At 46.2% G+C, this 18138-nt stretch overlaps 1 gene segment (V, D, J or C); it reads right to left on the bottom strand.

Moving 5' to 3' along the window:
* Positions 1 to 1242: 1242 nt before the first annotated feature.
* On the bottom strand, positions 1243 to 14225 carry LOC132818598 (Ig kappa chain V region Mem5-like). The segment is given in 3 exon segments: positions 1243 to 2116; positions 13644 to 13973; positions 14160 to 14225. Coding segments are annotated over 3 exon segments (708 nt in total).
* Between the last annotated feature and the right edge of the window lie 3913 nt (positions 14226 to 18138).

Below are 18138 nucleotides of genomic sequence, written 5' to 3'. Positions count from 1 at the left end.
CAGTCTAGATTAGAGTAGTGCTGGAAAAGCACAGCAGGTCAGGCAGCATCTGAGGAGCAGGAAAATCGACATTTCTGCATTAGGGAGCACAGTGCCCACTGCCTCTGAAATCCCTCACTTACTGAGAATACACTCTCAGTATTCACCTTTCTCAGCTGCCATCTGAATTTACAATAAATTCTGTGTCCAATGATCCTGCCCCTCCAGCTACCTGATGAAGAAGCTGTGCTCTGAATGCTTCTACTTTCAAATAAACCTGTTTGACTATCACCTGGAGTTGTTGAATTTTTTAACTTTGGCCATCTGAGTGAGCTGCCATCTCAGACTGAATCAGCAGACCTGTTTTCCATTCATGATTTGAGAAGATTAAAGCCTAATCTTCAATCCCCAGCACAAAACCCATTCTCAATCCATCGCTTGGAGACACATACCTCAGAGAGACACCTACAGGCAGCACAGAGTAACACACTCACTCTGTGAGACAGGTAGCACTGAGGACCATGATCACACTCCATGCTGCAGACAGGTGTCTCCGAATGTGGGTGCGTTACTGAACGCTGCCTGTAGGTGTCTCTCTGAGTAACAAATCCACACTGAGAGAGACCCCTCCAAGCAGCATTAAGTTAAACACTCGCACTCAGAGAGGCACACATTCTCGATTAGAGTGGTGCTGGAAAAGCACAGCAGTTCAGGCAGCATCCGAGGAGCAGGAAAATCGACGTTTCGGGCAAAAGCCCTTCATCAAGAATAGAGATCTATTCCTGATTAAGGGCTTTTGCCCGAAATGTCAATTTTCCTGTTCCTCAGATGCTGCCTGAACTGCTGTGCTTTTCCAGCACCACTCTAATCTAGAATCAGGTTTCCAGCATCTGCAGTCCTTGTTTTTACCTCAGAGAGACACAGCTGACAATGTCAGTGATTGGCCGAAGATTGTTTCAGCTGCTACCCAACAGACAGCAGAGATTGCACAGTGCGATCCCATCAGCCGGGCCTGGACCAACAGAGTGAAACGGGAATGCCTCAGATTGTACTTATTGAGTCCTAACAACTTTCAGTTTCTGTTCTTTTTGGAATCTTGTAACCTGCATAAATTCCTGACCAAAGGGATCATTTGGAAATGATTAATGATTGTAATTGATTGACAGGCCAACCAGCCAATCTTGACAATGGCTGCATTTCAGCAGGTCAATCAACTGGGGGGCGGGGAAGGTCATCTATTTCCAAAGCACACAGAAACAGAGACTGAATCTTCATCTTTATTCCCTTTTCCATATTCACATTGACAGAAAAAAAACCTGCAATTAACAGCCCAGACAGAGGAGGCTGTTCAAATTCACAGCCACAATGGAGCTTGAGGAAAACACTTGTGGAGGTTTGCTCAATAACATGAGAATCCTGTCCCGTTAAACAGTGACAAAACCTTAAATTGGAACTGGTGGCTGAGCAGGAAGGAGATCTGGTTTACTGAAGCAGAGAATTCTGAGGTTCACATTGTTTTGTACAGCTGACAGTCTTCAGCAACTTCAAGAGATTTTACTTGGCATCACAAGTCAACTCTGTCCCCATCAAACACTCCCAGAACAGGGACAGCATGGGGTTTGGCACAGCGTAAAGCTCCCTCGACACTGTCGCAATGACCTGCTTTTACATCCAAACCTCAGAAGGTTCTCTGAGCAGTCCTGAGAAGGAAGAGAGTTGAAATTCAGTGCTGACAATGACCTTTGTCCTGCCAGCTCAGCCCTGTTCTATTTAAAGTTGTGTCTCCTCTGTGGACTGTCTCACACTCTCTACACACATTCTGATCTCCTGATGCTCTTGCTGAGGGGAGAGGGGAGGGTCACGTGGGTGAGGGCACAGGAGAAGTGAGCGTTGGACTCCCAGTCAGACCCAGAGAGGGTCAGCAGGCTGCTGACACTGTAGGTGCTGTCCGAAGCTCGCAGGTAGTTGCTGGTCTGAACCCCGTCCGAAATGACTGCACCATCCTTCTTCCACTGCACCTCCAGCTCATCGGGATAGAAGTGGTTGGCAAGGCACACCAGGGTGGCAGTGCCCTTGGCATTGACCTGCTCCGGGGAGGGGGGCAGCAGGGTCAGCTTGGGCTGAGAGTTGTCACGGGCTGAAAGGCAAGAGAAACAGTTTTAATCCCTGCCATTTGAAGGGAATTCAACCCTCACAATATTCACTGGCAATACAATCTTTTTGAACATTTGTAGTCAACAAAAGAACAGACACTTTTCAAATTGCTTCTTGGGATCTGAGTGTCACTGGCAGGGCCAGCATTCATTACCGTCCCTAGTTGCCCCTGAGAAGGTGATGGTGAAGCAGCAGAGAGAGAAGGGACAGTTTTGGACCATCGGTTATGGAATGAATGTGGGCATCTGGAAGGGCTATCAATGTGGGAGCATTTTAGTGACAGTGATCAGAACTCAGTGAGATTGAGAGTAGGGATGGAAATGGAGAACCATGGAGCAAGTGTAAAAGTTTTCATTTTATGAAACTGTGCGGTGCTTTGGTAAAAGTGGATCGGAACCAATGGCATGATGGGAAATCAGTGTCAGGGCAGTGGGAGCCCTCGAAGGATGAGACAGACTGTTCAGAATCTGTTCCCACAATGAGTAAGGGTGGGACTTCCAGATCTAGACCAAATGAACAAGAGGATTGGGGTTCATGTACAGACTTGGATTGGGAACTGGTTGGCAGGCAGCACAGAAAGAATGAGTCTTTTTCTGAATGGCAGGTAATTACAACTTAGGGTGCCACAGGGGTCAGCCCTTGGTACCCAGTTATTCATAATATATCACAATAGAGTCATAGGGACCCAAAAGGCCCATCAGCCCATTGTGTCCATACTGGTCAAAAAATAACAACCCAATAATTGTCATCCATTTTTCCAGCAAAAGGGAATTAGATGCAATGTGTATTTATGAAGGAATTAGATATACTTAGGATTAAAGGGATCAAAGAATGTGGGGAGAAAGTAGGAACAGGGATCTGTGTTGGATGATCAGCCATGATCATACTGAATAGTGGAGCAGGCTTGAAGGGCCGAATGGCCTACTGCTGCTCCTGTGTTTGATGTTTCTATCTGTTTCTCAGATAATGAAGGGATGTCTCTCATCATTTTGAAGCTGGAAGTCAGATGTGTGTGGAGCTGGAAGATGTGGCCATGGTGATTAATGAATGCAGGTCAGCGAGGTGGTTCCAGAAGACACATGGGAGAAACTGTTTTTCTTCTTCCCTTGATGGAATGAGGGCATTGCTGGATCGGCAGCATTTATTGCCCATCCCTAATCACCCAAAGGGCAGTTTAGAGTCACCCACATTGCTGTGGGTCTGGGGTCACATGGTAGGGATGGCAGTTTCCTTCCCTAAATGACATAAGGAAATCAGATGCTTTTTCATGACAATCAACGATGGTTTCATGGTCATCATTAGTCTCTTAATTGCAGATGTTTTTTGATTGAATTTGAATGCCACCATCTGCTGGATTCTAACCCTGGTCCCCAGAACATTACCTGGATCTCTGGATTAACAGCTCAGCAATAACACCATTAGACCATCACCTCCCTTATCTCATTTTTGGTTGACTGTGAAAGCAAAGAGTTTGTTTATTCTGGAACTGTATGAAACCCCAGTTAGAGCACAGTGAGAGACCTGTGTATGGTTCTGGTCACCACATTACAGGAAGGATGTGATCTCTCGAGAGACCAGGACAGAGGAAGAGTTTGTCTGGAATGGGGACTTTGAGCTTTAAGGAATGGTTGGATTGGTTGGGAATGTTTTCGTTGGAACAGAGGAGGCTGAGGGGAGATTTGATGGTGGTGTGTAAAATGATGAGGGGCCTGGACAGAGTGGGTAGGAAGGACTGATTTCCACCAGCACAGAGGGCAATAACCATGGGGAGAGATTGAAATCAGTTGGGGGCAGGATTATAGGGGAGTTGAAGGTATTTGTTTTCAGCCATAGGTTGGTGGGATGTGGGACTCACTGTCTGAAAGGGTGGGAGAGGCCGAAACCCTCATCATATTGAAAAAAACACTTGGATATTCACTTCAAACAGCAAAACCTCCAGAGCTATGGAGCAAGAGCTGGAAAGTGGGATGGAGCTCGATATCTCTTTAACAAACCTCCGATCACCCACAGATCAGGAGAACTTTATCCAAGAACATTGGAGCAGACTCGAATCCACACACTTCATGAAAGAGTCACATTGTGTGTCTGTGTAGAAGATTCTAGATTATATTTCAAACCTTGCTGCACACTATTGGGCTGAGCTCAAGGGTGAGGCTGCAAAGAGTCTCAGTGTCCTAGGGTCAGACAGGGTCACTGCTCCTAATGACCCCATGACTCCTGGAAAGTGAGAGTGCGCAGACAATGGATGAGGATCCAGATCAGGAGACTCCAACCCTTAAAGAAAGACTTGCATTTGTGTACCACCTTTCCCCAACTCAGGATGTCCCACTGGATCTTTCCAGCAGACTGTGCACAGCGAGATCCCAAACCCCATGTGATAATTAGCAGAGAAATACATTTTGAGTGATTTTGACTGGGGAATAAATATTGACCAGGGACACCAGGGGGAAATTACCTGCTGTTCATCCAATAGTGCCATGGAATGGCATCTTTCACAACTGAAAGACTCTCAGTTCATCGAAAACATGAAGAATAGTTCCTTGAAGATGAAGTTGCAGGAAGGTAGGGGAGTGACAAAGTCATTTGGTTTGCTTTCCTTTAATGGGCACTGCATTGGGTATTGGAGTTGGGAGCTGTTGCGGCTGTACAGGGCGTTGGTTAGGGCACTTGTGGAATACTGTGTGTAATTCAGTTCTCCTTGCTGTAGGAAAAATGTTGTGAACCTTAAAATGATCCAGAAAAAATTTACAAGGATGTTGCCGAGGTTGGAGGGTTTGCGTGAAAGGGAGAGGCTGAATATGCTGGGGCTGTTTTCCCTGGATCATTGCAGGTTGATGGGTGACCGTACCAGGTTTATAAAATCATGAGCAGCATAGATAAGGTGACTAGAGAAGATCTTTACTCCAGAGTGGGGGAGTCCAGAACTGGAGGGCATAGGCTGAAGGTGACAGGGGAAAGATTTAAAAGGGACCTAAGGGACAACGTTTTCATTCAGAGGGTGTTAAATGTATGGAATGAGCTACCAGAGGAGGTGGTGAAGGCTGGTACAATTACACCATTTAAAATGCATGGATATGTAAATTGGAAGATGTTAGAGGGATATGGGCCAAATGCTGCCAATGGGACTAGATTAATTTCGGATATCTGATCAGCATGGACGAGTTGGACCAAAGGGTCTGTTTCTGTGCTGTCCATCCCTCTGACTCTAATTGTATTTCAATCCAGCCCTTAACACTTCAGGCTCTCCCAAAGACATTTACAGACAGTTTTGTTTGACAAGCAGTCACTGTTGCAATGTCAGTAACGTGGCAGCCAGTTTCTGCACAGCAAGATCCCACTAGAAACAATGAGATCAAAGAGTAATAATGATGTTGGCTCAACGATAAATATTGGCCTGAACTCAACCCAAAGAGAAAGGAATTTGGTTCAGTTGGATGGAAAATGAGAAAATGGAAGGTAAAGGAGAAGGTAGGATTGCCGGTTAGTGATGGGATTGATTGTTACCAAAAAATAAAAGAAAGGGATGGAAGTTTTGAACATCAAAGGAACCATGAAAGTGCAGGGAAAATCAATAATAGTACAAACTTACAGAGGTTGTATCTAAATGCACAAAGCATTCCGAGTAAGGGAGTAATAGTGATGCCACACATTGAGGTAAATTGAGTTTCTAAGGAATTTAAACTAGTTAAAGTGGAGGAGGGCTCAGGAAAGGTTATTCAAGTTTCTAGAAGATGTAAAAGGACAGTGAGTACAGAAAGGATCAGGAATCGAACATAAAGCACAGCAGATAAGGGGACAATGATGAGAAGGAGGGCAGTCAATGCAGGACTGAGGGTGTTGTACTTAAATGCACACAGTATACACAATGAGATTGTAGTGCAGATTGAAACTGGCAGGTACGGTGTTATGGGTATCACAGAGACATGGCTGTAAGGGGATCCAGGCTGGGAACTAAATATTCAAGGATACATGTCCCATCAAAAGGACAGGCAGATGGGCAGAGGGACAAGTGTTGCCTTGTTAGTGAGAAATGAAATTAAATCTATGGCAAGAAGTGATGGAGAGTCAGAAGGTGTAGAATCTGTGTGGGTAGAGTTGAGGAACTGCAATAAACAAAGAATCTGATGCAAGTTATGTCCAGGTCTCCAAGCAGTAATCAGGGTGTGGGGAAGGAAATCAATCAGGAGACAGAAAAGTCATACACAAAGTATCAGGGCAGACCTCAATGGATAGGTGGACTGCGTAGCGCGGCTCAAGGAAAGGATTTCGCGGAATGTCGACGAGATGGATTTTGGAGCAGCTTGTGGTTGAGCCATGATGGAACAGGCAGGTCTGGATTCAGTGATGTGTAACGAGGAAAACTTGATTAGTGAGTTTAAGGTGAAAGTATCCCAATGGATACATGACAATAATACGATAGAATTCCCCTGTAGTTTGAGAGAGAAGCTGCAATCAGATTGAACAGTATTTCAGTTGAGTAAAGGTAACTCCAAAGACATGAGGAAGGAGCTGGCCAGAGTTGGTTGGAAGGGGAGCCGAGCAGGTAAGATGGTGGGGCAGCAAACAGCAGAGTTTCTGGGGGTAATTCAGGAAGCAGAGCAGGAATTCATCCCAAAAAAGAAGAAACATACTCAGGGGAGAACAAGGCAACCATGGCTGGTGAGGGAGGTCAAGGACAGCAGAAAAGCAAAAGAAAAAGCACACAATGTGGTGGAGAATAGTGGGAAGCCCGAGGATTAGGAAGCCTTTTAAAACCTGCAGAGGATAACTGAAAAAGCATTAAGGGTGGAGAATGTGAAATGTGGGAGTTATCTAGCCAGTCATATAAAAGAAGATTGCAGGAGTTTTATCAGGTGTATAAAAAGGAAGAGGGAGTCAAAAATAGACTATGGATCACTGGAAAGTGAGGCTGGAGAAAGAATAACAGGAAAATTAGGAATAGCAGAGGAATTGAATAGATACTTTGCATCAGTCTGCACCATGGAAAACACCTGCAGTGTCCCAGTAATTCAAGACTGTCAGGGGTCGGATGGGAGTGCAGTGGCCATCACTAAGGAGGAGGTACTGGGGAAGCTGGAAGGTCTGAATGTGGATAACGCACCCAGACTGGACGAACTACACCCGTGTGTTCTGAAGGAGATCACTGAGGAGATTGTGGAGGCATTGGTGATGATCTTTCAGGAATCAATGGAGTCAGGGTATGGAGGTGAGATGGGGACGGATTTGGTGGGGGCAAGGGACAGGAAAATGGCTCACATACCACCCCTGTTTAAGAAGGGAGGGAGGTGGAAGATGGGACATGATAGGCCAGTTAGCCAGGACTCAGATGTTGGTAAGGTTTTAGACTTCAATTTAATGATGAAATTGCAGAGGATTGGAAGTGCAATAGCTTCATCAAGGAGACGTCATGCCTGGCAAATCTGTTAGAATTCTTTGAGGAGGCAATGAGCCAGTCAGACAAAGGAGAGTCCGAGGAAGTAATCTATTTGGATTTTCAGAAGGCATTTGACATAAGATAAGCGCCCACAGTGTTAGGGGCAATGTACTGACATGGACTGAGGACTGGCAGGTTGGCATAAAGCAGAGCGTGAGGAAGAATGGCCGCTGGTGATGAGCAGAGTTCTGCAGGTGTCAATGTTAGGACCATAACTATTCACGTTATACATTAACAATCTGGATGAAGTAAATGAAGACATTGTTGCTCGTGACATGAGGTAGGTGGAGGGACAGGTAGTGTTGAGGAAGTGGGAAGGCTGTAAAAGCTCCTCGATAGGCTCAGAGAGTGGGCAAAGAAGTGGCAGATAGAATATAATGTGTGACAGTGTGAGGGTGTGCACTTTGGGAGGAAGAAGAGATGCAAAGATGGTTTGCTAAATGAGGAAAGCCTTTGGAAATCTAAAGCACAAACCACATTCAGGTTTCTCTTCAGGTTAACAGGCAGGTCCAGTTTGTGCTTGGGAAGGCAAATGAAATAATAGCATTCATTTCAATAGGGCCAGGATACAAGAGCAGAGATGTACTGCTGAGGCTGTGTAAGAGTCTCATCAGACTGAATTTGGAATATTGTGAGCAGATTTGGGACCCCTATTCTAAGAAACAATGTGCTGGCATTGGAGGGGTTTACAAGAATGATCCTGGGAATGAAAGCCTTGTCATATGAGGCGTGCTTGAGGACTCTGGGTCTGTACTCGATGGAGTTTAGAAGGATGAGAAGGGATCTTATTGAAATTTACAGAATACTGATAGGCCTGGATAGAGTGGATGGGGAGAAGATTTTTCCATAATCAGGAGAGACTCAGTAACCAAGGCACAGCCTCAGAATGAAGGGCCGACCCTTTCGAGCTGAGATGAGGACTTTCTTCAGCCAGAGGGTGGTGAATCTGTGGAACTCACAGCGACAGAGGGCAGGGGAGGCCAAGTCACTGAGTGTATTTAAGACAGAGATAGATAGGTTTGTGATTGTAAAGGGGATTGAACGCAGAAGAATGGGGGTGAGAAGCATATCTGCCAAGATCAAATGGCAGAGCAGATTCAATGGGCTGAATGGCTGATTTCTGCTCCTATTTCTTAAAGACTTCTGGTGAGTTTCCCCAAAACCCTGGAACACTGAACCCACTGGACTGTGAGCCCTGCTGGAGCTGTTTGTCATCAGAACTTTGCCAAGAGATAACCAAAGAGTGGAGAGAGAATGCATCCATGTGGGAATTTCAGAATGCTTCCTAGCTCCTGGAATACTATGAGTACAGGAAGTGTGGTCATTGACAGCAGTTGAAGCTCCGGATTTCGGAGCTTGAGCAGCAGCTGGTGTCAGTGCGGACCGTCCGTGAGGCTGAGAGCTCCATGGAGAACACGTTTCTAGATGTGGTCACTCCGCAGCTTCAGAATATGCAGGGAGTGAGGGAATGGGGGAGCAGCAGACAGTCCAAAAGGACCAGGCAGCTAGTAGAGGAATCCCCTGAATGCATCCCACTCTCCAACCAGGATTCAGTTTGGAATCCTGATGAGAATGATGGTTCATCTGGGGAGTGCATCCAGAGCCAAGTCCATGGCACCACTGGTGACTCAGCTATATTGTTGGGGGGGTGGTGGTGGGGTGGGGGGGAGGGGGGTTAGTGTAAGGAAGACTGATCGTGAAAGGAGATTTGAGAGTGAGGGCATCGATAGGTGTTTCTGCAGCTGCAGATGGGAATCCAGGATGGCGTGTTGTCTCCCTGGTGCCAGGGTGAAGAATGTCACTAAGCGACTGCAAAGCACCCTGAGGGGAGAGGGGAACAGGCAGCAGTTTTGGTCCACATCGGTCCCAGTGACAGAGGGAGAAAAGGATGTAGTCCTGCAATTAGAATTTAGGGGGCGCTGGAGAGAATTAACATCAGGAACTCAAAGGTAGAAATCTTCAGATTACTCCCAGTGCCCCAGGCAAGTGACAAGAGGAGCAGGAGGATAACACAAGTGTCTGTGGGGCTGGAAAGAGGATCCAGGAGGGAGGGTTTTAGATTCTTGTGACATTGGGACTGGGTCTGGGTGAGATGGGACCTGGATAGACCAGACAGCGCTGCTCCTGAACAGAGCTGGCACTGAGCTCCTTTGAGGTGATCTACTCGTGCTGTTGGAGAGGGTTTAAACTAACTTGGCAGGGCTGTGGGAGTCAGGAGGAACTGTCAGAGAGGAACACCAATGTCCACAGAATCATTAGTGCAGTCAATAAGTTACCACCCAGTGGGATGGATTTAGAGGACTACATTTGCAAGGAATTTACAGAGACCTGCAAATATAATAGTCATTATTTTTTTTTGGGGGGGGAGCGTGGAATGTCTTTAATTTCTGAATATAGACTGGGGTAGTAGCAGTGTGAAGGACAGAGGGGCCAGAGTCGTGAGAGTGTGTCCATGTGAATTTTCTCCAGCCGCAGGTTTCCAGTCCAATGAGAAAGGAGGCTCTGCGAGATCTGGATCTTGGGAATGAGGAGGACCAAGTGGATCAAGTGTCAGTGAGAGGACACTTAAGGAAGAGTGATCATTGTATCACAAAGTTGAGGGTGATGGTAAAAAAGAACAAAGGCCTTTTCAGGGTCAAACATCTTCACTGGGGAAATGCCAGCTTCTATAGGATATGGATGTATTGGATCTGAATAAAGTGGGATCAAAGGTTGGCAGGAAAGTCCTGAAAAGAATAGTAGAGGATGTGGACCAGGTATAGTCGAGATACATTTGAAGGAGGGCAAACAATTCCTGAACTTACTCAAGGGCAAAAGTGGTAGAATTATGGTAAATAAGAAAAGGGCAAAAGAGTAACTAGAGAGAGAATAGGGCCCCATGAAGATGAACAATGTACCTCTGGGTGGGTCCACAGGAAATGGTTTAGGTCTTAAATGAATATTCCAGGTCAGTATTTATCATGGAGAAAGACATGGAAATTTGGGAACTTTGGAAGTAAATAGTAATGTCTTGACACAAGTCCACATTACAGAAGAGGATTTCTTAAAGTGCAAGACGGTAGATAAATCTCCAAGACCTGATCAGGTGTATCCCAGGACATTGTCGAAAGCTAGGAAAGAGATTGCTGGACCCCTTGCTGAGGTATGTTTCTGATTGACAGCCATGAGTGAGGTTCTGGAGAACCAGAGAGGTTGGCTAATGTTAGCCATTGTTTAAGGAAAAGCCAGGGAACTATAAACCAGTGAGCCTGATGTCATTGCTGGGTAAGTTATTGGAGTGAATTCTGAGGGACAGGATTTACATGCATTTGGACAATCAATGCAGTTTTGTGCATGGTAATCGTGTCTCACTAACATGATTAAGGTTGTTTGAAGAGAAGATTGATGTAGGCAGAATAGTAGACACTGTCTATATGGACTTCAGCAAAGCATTTGACAAGGTTCCACATGATAGACTGATTAGTAAGGTTAGGCCACATGGGATCCAGGGGGAGCTAGCCATTTGGGTAAAAAAATGACTTCAAGATAGGAGTCAGAGAGTGGTGGTAAGGGGTTGCTTTTCAGATTGGAGATCAGATGTCAGCTGTGTGCCACAAGGATTGGTGCTGGGTCCATGGCTTTTCATCATTTAAATAAATGATTTGGATGTGAATATAGGAATTATGGCGAGTTTTTAAATGACACCAAAATTGGTACAGTGGATAGTGAAGAAGGCTATCTGAGAGTACAGTGGGACCTTGATCATTTGGGGAAATGGGCAGAGTTGTGGCAAATGGACAAAAGTGCAGACTGTAGATGCTGGAAATCAGAGTTTAGATCAGAATGGTGCTGGAAAAGCACAGCATGTCAGGCAGCATCCGAGGAGCAGAAAAATCGACTTTTCGGCTAGAGGAATCCAGATAAAGGGCTTTTGCCTGAAACGGCAATTTTCCTGCTCCTCGGAAATTGCCTGACCTGCTGTGCTTTTCCAGCACCGCTCTGATCTAAACGTGTGACAAATGGAGTTCAATTTAGATAAATGTGAGATGTTGCATTTTGGAAAATCAAACCAGGGCAGGACTTGTACTGTTAATGGTGGGGCCCTGTGGGGTGTTGCTCAACAAAGTGACCTCAGGGTGCAGGGGCAGGGGCAGGGGCAGGGGCATTATTCCTTGACAGTGGAGTCACAGGGAGACAGGGAGATGAAGAAGGTGTTGGGTATACTTGCCTTTATTGATCACTGCACTAAGTATCAGAGTTGGGACATCATTTGCAGCTGTACAGGAAATTTGGGAATAATGTGAACAATTCTGATCATCCTGTGATAGGAAGGATGCTGTTAAACTTAAAATTCTTCAGAAAAGATTTACATGGATGTTGCCTGGAACTGGAGGGTTTGAACTGTCGGAAGATTATTTTTCCTGCAGGATCGGAGACTGAGGGGTGGCCGTATAGATGTTTATAAAACCATGACAGGCATGGACAGGGTGTATATCCCAGGTCTTTGCCTTGGGAAAGGGAATCTAAAACTCGAGGGTACAGGTTTAAGATGGGAGGCAAAAGATGCAAAAGGGACCTGAGGGGTAACTTGTCACACAGAGGGTGGTGCGTGTACGGATCGAGCTGTCAGAGAAAGTGTTGGAGACGGATACAATTATAGCATTTAAAAGATGTTTGGATGGGTACATGAATAGGAAGGGTTTAGAGGAATGTGGGTTAAATGCTGGCAAATGGGATGAGGTCAGTTTTGGATATCTAGTTAGCATGGAGAAGTTAGACTGAAAGATCTGTTTCCACGCTGTATGACTCCGTGACCATTAGAGGCTGGAAAAGCTGAGATCTTTTACCCTGAAGTGCTGGAGGCTGAGGAGTGACCTTATAGAGGTTTATAAAATCATGAGGGACATAAATAATGTGAATAATGCAGGAAGGAGGTGAATGTTTTGTAGAGCTGGCAAACTTATGCACAAAGATCATTCCAGGGATGAGGAATATCAGTTATGAAGATAGATTGGAGAATTTGGGACTGCCTTCTTTGGAGAAAGTTACAGATCACACAACATCAGGTTATAGTCCAACAGGTTAATGTGGAAGCACTAGCTTTTGGAGCACCGCTGACAACCATTTGATGAAGGAGGGGCGCTCCGAAAGCTAGTGCTTCCAAATAAACCCTCTGTTGGACTATAACCTGGTGTTGTGTGATTTTTAATTTTGTCCACCCCAGTCCAACCCCTGCACCTTCAAGTCTTTGGAGAAGGCAGCGAGGAGAATTGTTCCAGAAATTCAAAATCAGGAGGGGCCTGGAACAGAGTAAATAGGGAGAAAATGATTCCACTTGTGAAAGGATTGAGACCGAGAGGCCACAGATTGAAAGTAATTGAAAAAGTAAGAAAAGTGAGATGAGGGAAAACATTTTCAGCCAGTGGGTGGTTAAGGTGTGGAATGCACTGCCTGAGAGTGTGGTGGAGGCAGCTTCAATTGAAACATTCCGAAGGGAATGAGACTGTTATCTGAAAAGGAACAATATGCAGGGTGACAGGGAGAAGGCAGGAGAATGACACTCAGTGAATTGCTCATTCAGAGAGCTAGTCCAGACAGGATGGATGGAATGGCCTCCTTGTGCACTGTAACAATTCTGTGATTGTGTGATTGAGCAGAGTTAAAGCTGGGGGAGGTGGGAGCTCGGTGTCTCACTGTGCTGCTGCTGCTGCTGCTGCTGCTGAGGTCAGTGAGATCAGAGACTGGGACAGGGAGCCAGAGCTCACATCAAACTCTGCCCCGTGTCCGTCACACTGAGACTGGCAGGAGGCTACTCACTGATTTCACTCCATGCTGCAGGAATGGGACCACAGGCTGCAAATGGACAGAGCTCCTCCACACAGTGAGTAAAACTGACTGACTTATATCTTGCTTTTTTTAAAGAGGGCATGAAAGTAAAGAAATACAGCTGGACACCCTGTTAGACACAGTGCTCCTCAATCAACCATTTCATTCACTGCAGCTTCCCACTAACACCTTCAACAAATCAGTAACTGTATTTTAGAAAGTGTGTTTCAGTATTGACAGGGTTAATAACAGAGGATTGAGGTTTACTTACTCAGTCTGAGCTTGGTTCCTTTACCGAACGTGTAAGGCCAGCTGTAACCTTGCTGACAGTAATAGTCAGCGACATCTTCATTCTGAACGTTGCTGATTGTCAGGGTGAAACTGGTCCCTGATCCACTGCCGGTGAATCGCTCGGAGACTCCTGTGAATCGAGTTGTTGCACGATAGATCAGGAGAGAGGGTTTCTGACCTTCTCGCTGCTGGTACCAGTTAACATAGTTGCTAACAGATTGACTGGCCGTACAGGTGAGTGTTGCGGTCTGGTCCCGTCCCACTGACAGCACCGGGGGAGACTGGGTCATGCTGATGTCCCCACTGATACCTGAGGGGTCAAAGAGAAACACAGTGAAGTCAGAACTGTCACAGAAAGAGCCGGTCAAATGAGAGATTGTTGGAGACACTGAGCATTCCTCTGGTTTCAGCATTTTCCCTTCAATCACAAGTCAGTGGAATTGGAGTGAAATGGAGAGCAGCGAAAGATTCAAGGTGGAAGGAGAGAGATTTGTACCTGCGACACAGAATGCCAGGGGCCAGATCAGCTGGATGTGTGAAATCATGGTGTGTGCTCCTGTCCCTGTGCCTGGTTCCTGATAAACTCTCCCTTCACTGGGCTCTGCTTTATAAAGCTGCAGCCTGTGAGAGTCTGACTGGGTGTTCCTCAGTATGTAAATGGCATCAGGCAGAGAGAGCCACGTCCTCATACTTCCTCTTCTCTCTCTTTCTATCTCACTCTCTCTGTCTCAGAGTCATTGATGTGAACAGCACTGAATGAGGCCATTTGGCCCATTGTGTCTGTGCTGGTAAACAAAGATCTGATGACACTAATCCCATCCTCCAGCTCTTGGCCCATTACCCTGGAGGCTACAGCAACACAAGGGAATATCTAAACACTGCTCCAATTGTCACGAGAGTTTCTGACTCAACCAGCCTTTCAGGCAGTGAGGTTCAGACTCTCACCACCCTCTGGGTGAAAACATTTCTTCTCAACTCTCCTCCCACTCTCCAACTCGCCTGGCTATGGACTCCCTCGTGTTCAGAACGATGAGAGGGGATCTGATTGAAACATATAAAATTGTAACTGGGCTGGGCAGGGAGGAGGTTTCCCCTGGTTGGGAGTCTGGAACCAGGGGACACAGGCTCAGGGGGATACAGGGTTGACCATTTCGGACTGAGATGAGGAAACATTTCTTCACTCAGAGGGTGGTCAACCTGTGGAATTCTCTACCACTGAAGGCTGTGGAGGATAAGGAACTGAATATATTCAAGAAAACAAGAGAGAGATAATTGTTTTGCATTTTAACAGCTTGAAGAGAATGGGGAGAAGGCAGGAATATGGCTTTGAGAAAGAGGATCAGCCATAGATCTTAGAATGCCTACAGTGTGGAAACAGGCCATTTGGCCCGACTAGTCCACACCGACCCTCAAAAAAATGATGACATTCAAAACTTGATACAGCCATGATCATACTGAATGACAGAGCAGAATCAAAGGGCCGAATGGCCTACTGCTGCTCCAAGTTTCTACGTGTCCATGTCTGTGTTACCTTCAATCTCTGTACCAGGTTATTAAATCCTTTACTGATGTAAAATGTGCCATCCTACCTACCCTATCATTGTCCTGAATAATCTTATCCCTCTCTATCAGGTCCCTTTTGAGCCTTCACTGCTCAAAGCTCACATTCAGGCAGCATCCTGGAAAATCTCCCTGTACCCTCTCAGGTACAATCACATTCTTCCCAGAGTGTGGTGACCAGGACTTGTCCCTCTCTCTCTGACTCACATCTGCCATTTCTTTCTCTCTACCTCTATCTCTCTCTCCTAATGTTAATCTCTTTCATGTTCTCTCCCTCTCTCTCTCACACACACACACGCGCTCTGTCTCATAGCCACATTCTCCAACTCACTGATGCTTTCTGACTACATCTTATCATCTGTTTCGCCTTCTCTCACTGTCTCTGTTACTCGCTCCCTCTCTCACTCAGCCTCCAATTGTTACCTGTCACTCTCTATTCCTCCCTCTTTCTCTCTCCCTCCCTCTCTATCTTCCAATTTACAGTCTCTCTCCCTCTCTCTCTGTCATTATAAATCTACCCATACTCATCTCTTTCTCTCACAATCAACCCTACCCTCCCTCTCAACTCTCTTCATGCTTAGTCTCACACCCATCCTGTCTCTTTCTCTCTCTCTCTCTCCTTGTCTCTTTGTCTCTCTCCATCCCTCTCAGTCACACTGTCTCACATCTTGTTTTTCTCTCTCTATCCCTCAACCTCACCATTTCTACCTCCCTCTACCTCTCTCTTGGTCCCCTCACATATCTTACACCGTATCAGATGCTCGTCCCTCTATCTCTCTCTCTCACTTTCTTTCTTTCTTTCTCTCTCTCTCTCTCTCTCACACACACACACACACATTATTTTTCCCTCCATCTCTCTCTCTCTCTGCTCACTGCTCTCTCTTTCTGATAGTGTCCTGGGTGGTGACAGTTGAATGCAGGATAAATCTCCCTCTGCTTTGCCCCACTAATGGATGTTAACCCTTGACCCCTGTCTTCTCCTTGGGTAAGGCCCTATTTCCACGTTGACCAGGGTTTGGTCTTTCTCAGGAAGATGGACAGATTCTGGTCAAATGAAGGGCAGTTCTGTGCTGTTGGCCTATTCTCACTGGGGACTGATTTGGACACAAACCTCATTCCGTGAAGGCCCAGCAGAGAGAGGAGATCCTCAGATCATCAGCGTGAGTTCGAGGGGAGACAGGAGAGGCTCTGACCCACTGACCCATCCTGTCCATTCACAACATGTTCCAATCCTTTCCCCTCTCCTTCCCCTTCCATGGTCAGTCTTTTCTGAATGGAGAGGTCCCTTCCCTGTCTCACACCAAGGAGGAGATGGACAGATATTTAATGGGTAATGGGTTAAAGGATGATGGAAAGTGGGCAGGAAAGTGGAGTTGAGTCTGAGATGGGATCAGCCATGATTGTATTAAATGGTGGAGTGGGCTCGAGGGGCTGAATTGCCTGCTCCTGCTCCTAGTTCTTATGTTCCTCCACCCTCTCCCCCATCCCTCTTACTGCAACTTTGTGAACATTCTTGGAATGCTTGGACATCGAAGGAGTTATGTGAATTCAGGATTTGTGTGGATTTAATGTGGGGACAGAATTGCACACGGGCTGTGATAGATCCTGCGGGTGAATATCCTGCTGGCAGGCTCCCGCCTTCCATATACAGAATGGGGAAGTGGGGGATGTCGGAATGTACTGCCGGGGTACACGGCACTGTCCTCTAGCAATGTGGTTGACTCTCTAGTGCCCTCTGAAATGGCCGAGCAAGGCTCTCAGTTGTATCAATTATGACAATGTTTCAACAAAGAAATGAGACCGGACGGACCACAGGCATCGATCTAGACACCAAAAAGACAATGACAGAAACAACCCTGTCTACCCTGCTCCATCCTCCTTACTGACATCTGGGAGTTAGTGCCAAATTCAGGAGAGCTGTCTCACAGATGACTCAAGCAACAGTCTGACACAGTCACACTCACAGAACCATACCTTACAGACAATGCCCCAGACACCACCATCACTGTCCCTGCATGTGTCCTGTCCTACCAGAAAGGCAGACCCAGCAGAGCTGATGACACAGTGGTCTACGGCCAGAAGGGAGTTACCCTGGGAAGTCTCAAAGTTGTCTCCCGTGAAGACTCATGACACCAGGTTAAACATGGGCGTGGAAACCTCCTGGTGATTACAAGATATCTTGCTCCCTCGGCTGATGAATCAGTCTCTCCTGGATGTTGAACAACATTTGGAGAAAGCACTGAGGGTGATGACAGCAGAGAGTGTACTCTGTGTGGGGGGGTTTCAATGTCCACCACTGAGAGTGGCTCGGCAGCAGCATTACTGATCGAGCTGGTTGGTTCCTCATGGATGTAGCTGAGGGACTGGCTCTGCAGCTGGAACCAAAGAGATGGAAAAAGTTGCTTGACCCCATCCTCACCAATCTTATGGCTGTAGATGCATCTATCCTTGACAGTATTGGTAAGAGTGACCATCACACAGTCCTTGTGGAAACAAAGTCTGTCCTTCACATTGAGAATCCCCTCCATTGTGTTGTGTGGTACTATCACCGTACTAAATAGGACAGACTCCGAACAGATATTGCAACTCAAGGCAAACTCTTATTGCACAATGCTCAGCACTCTTCCCAACTCCTCAGATACTGAAGCAGTCCACATGCAAATGCAACAATATCTGGACAATATCCAAGTTTTGTCTGAGAAGTGACATTTCCCATTGGTGCCATGCAAATGCCAGCCAATCACCATCACCAATAAGAGACAATCTAAACATCGCCCCTTGACAATCAATGCTATTACCATCACTGAATCCCCACTATCAACATTCTTGAGGTGTCATTGACCAGAAACACAACTGTATTCACCAAAGAAACACAGTGGTTACAAGAGCAAGTTAGAGGCTAGGAATACTGCATC

This window comes from Hemiscyllium ocellatum, chromosome 9, assembly GCF_020745735.1.
Source record: "Hemiscyllium ocellatum isolate sHemOce1 chromosome 9, sHemOce1.pat.X.cur, whole genome shotgun sequence".
Classification (NCBI taxonomy): Eukaryota; Metazoa; Chordata; class Chondrichthyes; order Orectolobiformes; family Hemiscylliidae; genus Hemiscyllium; species Hemiscyllium ocellatum.
Note: the sequence above shows the minus strand (reverse complement) of the source record. Positions and strands in the feature narration are given on the sequence as shown.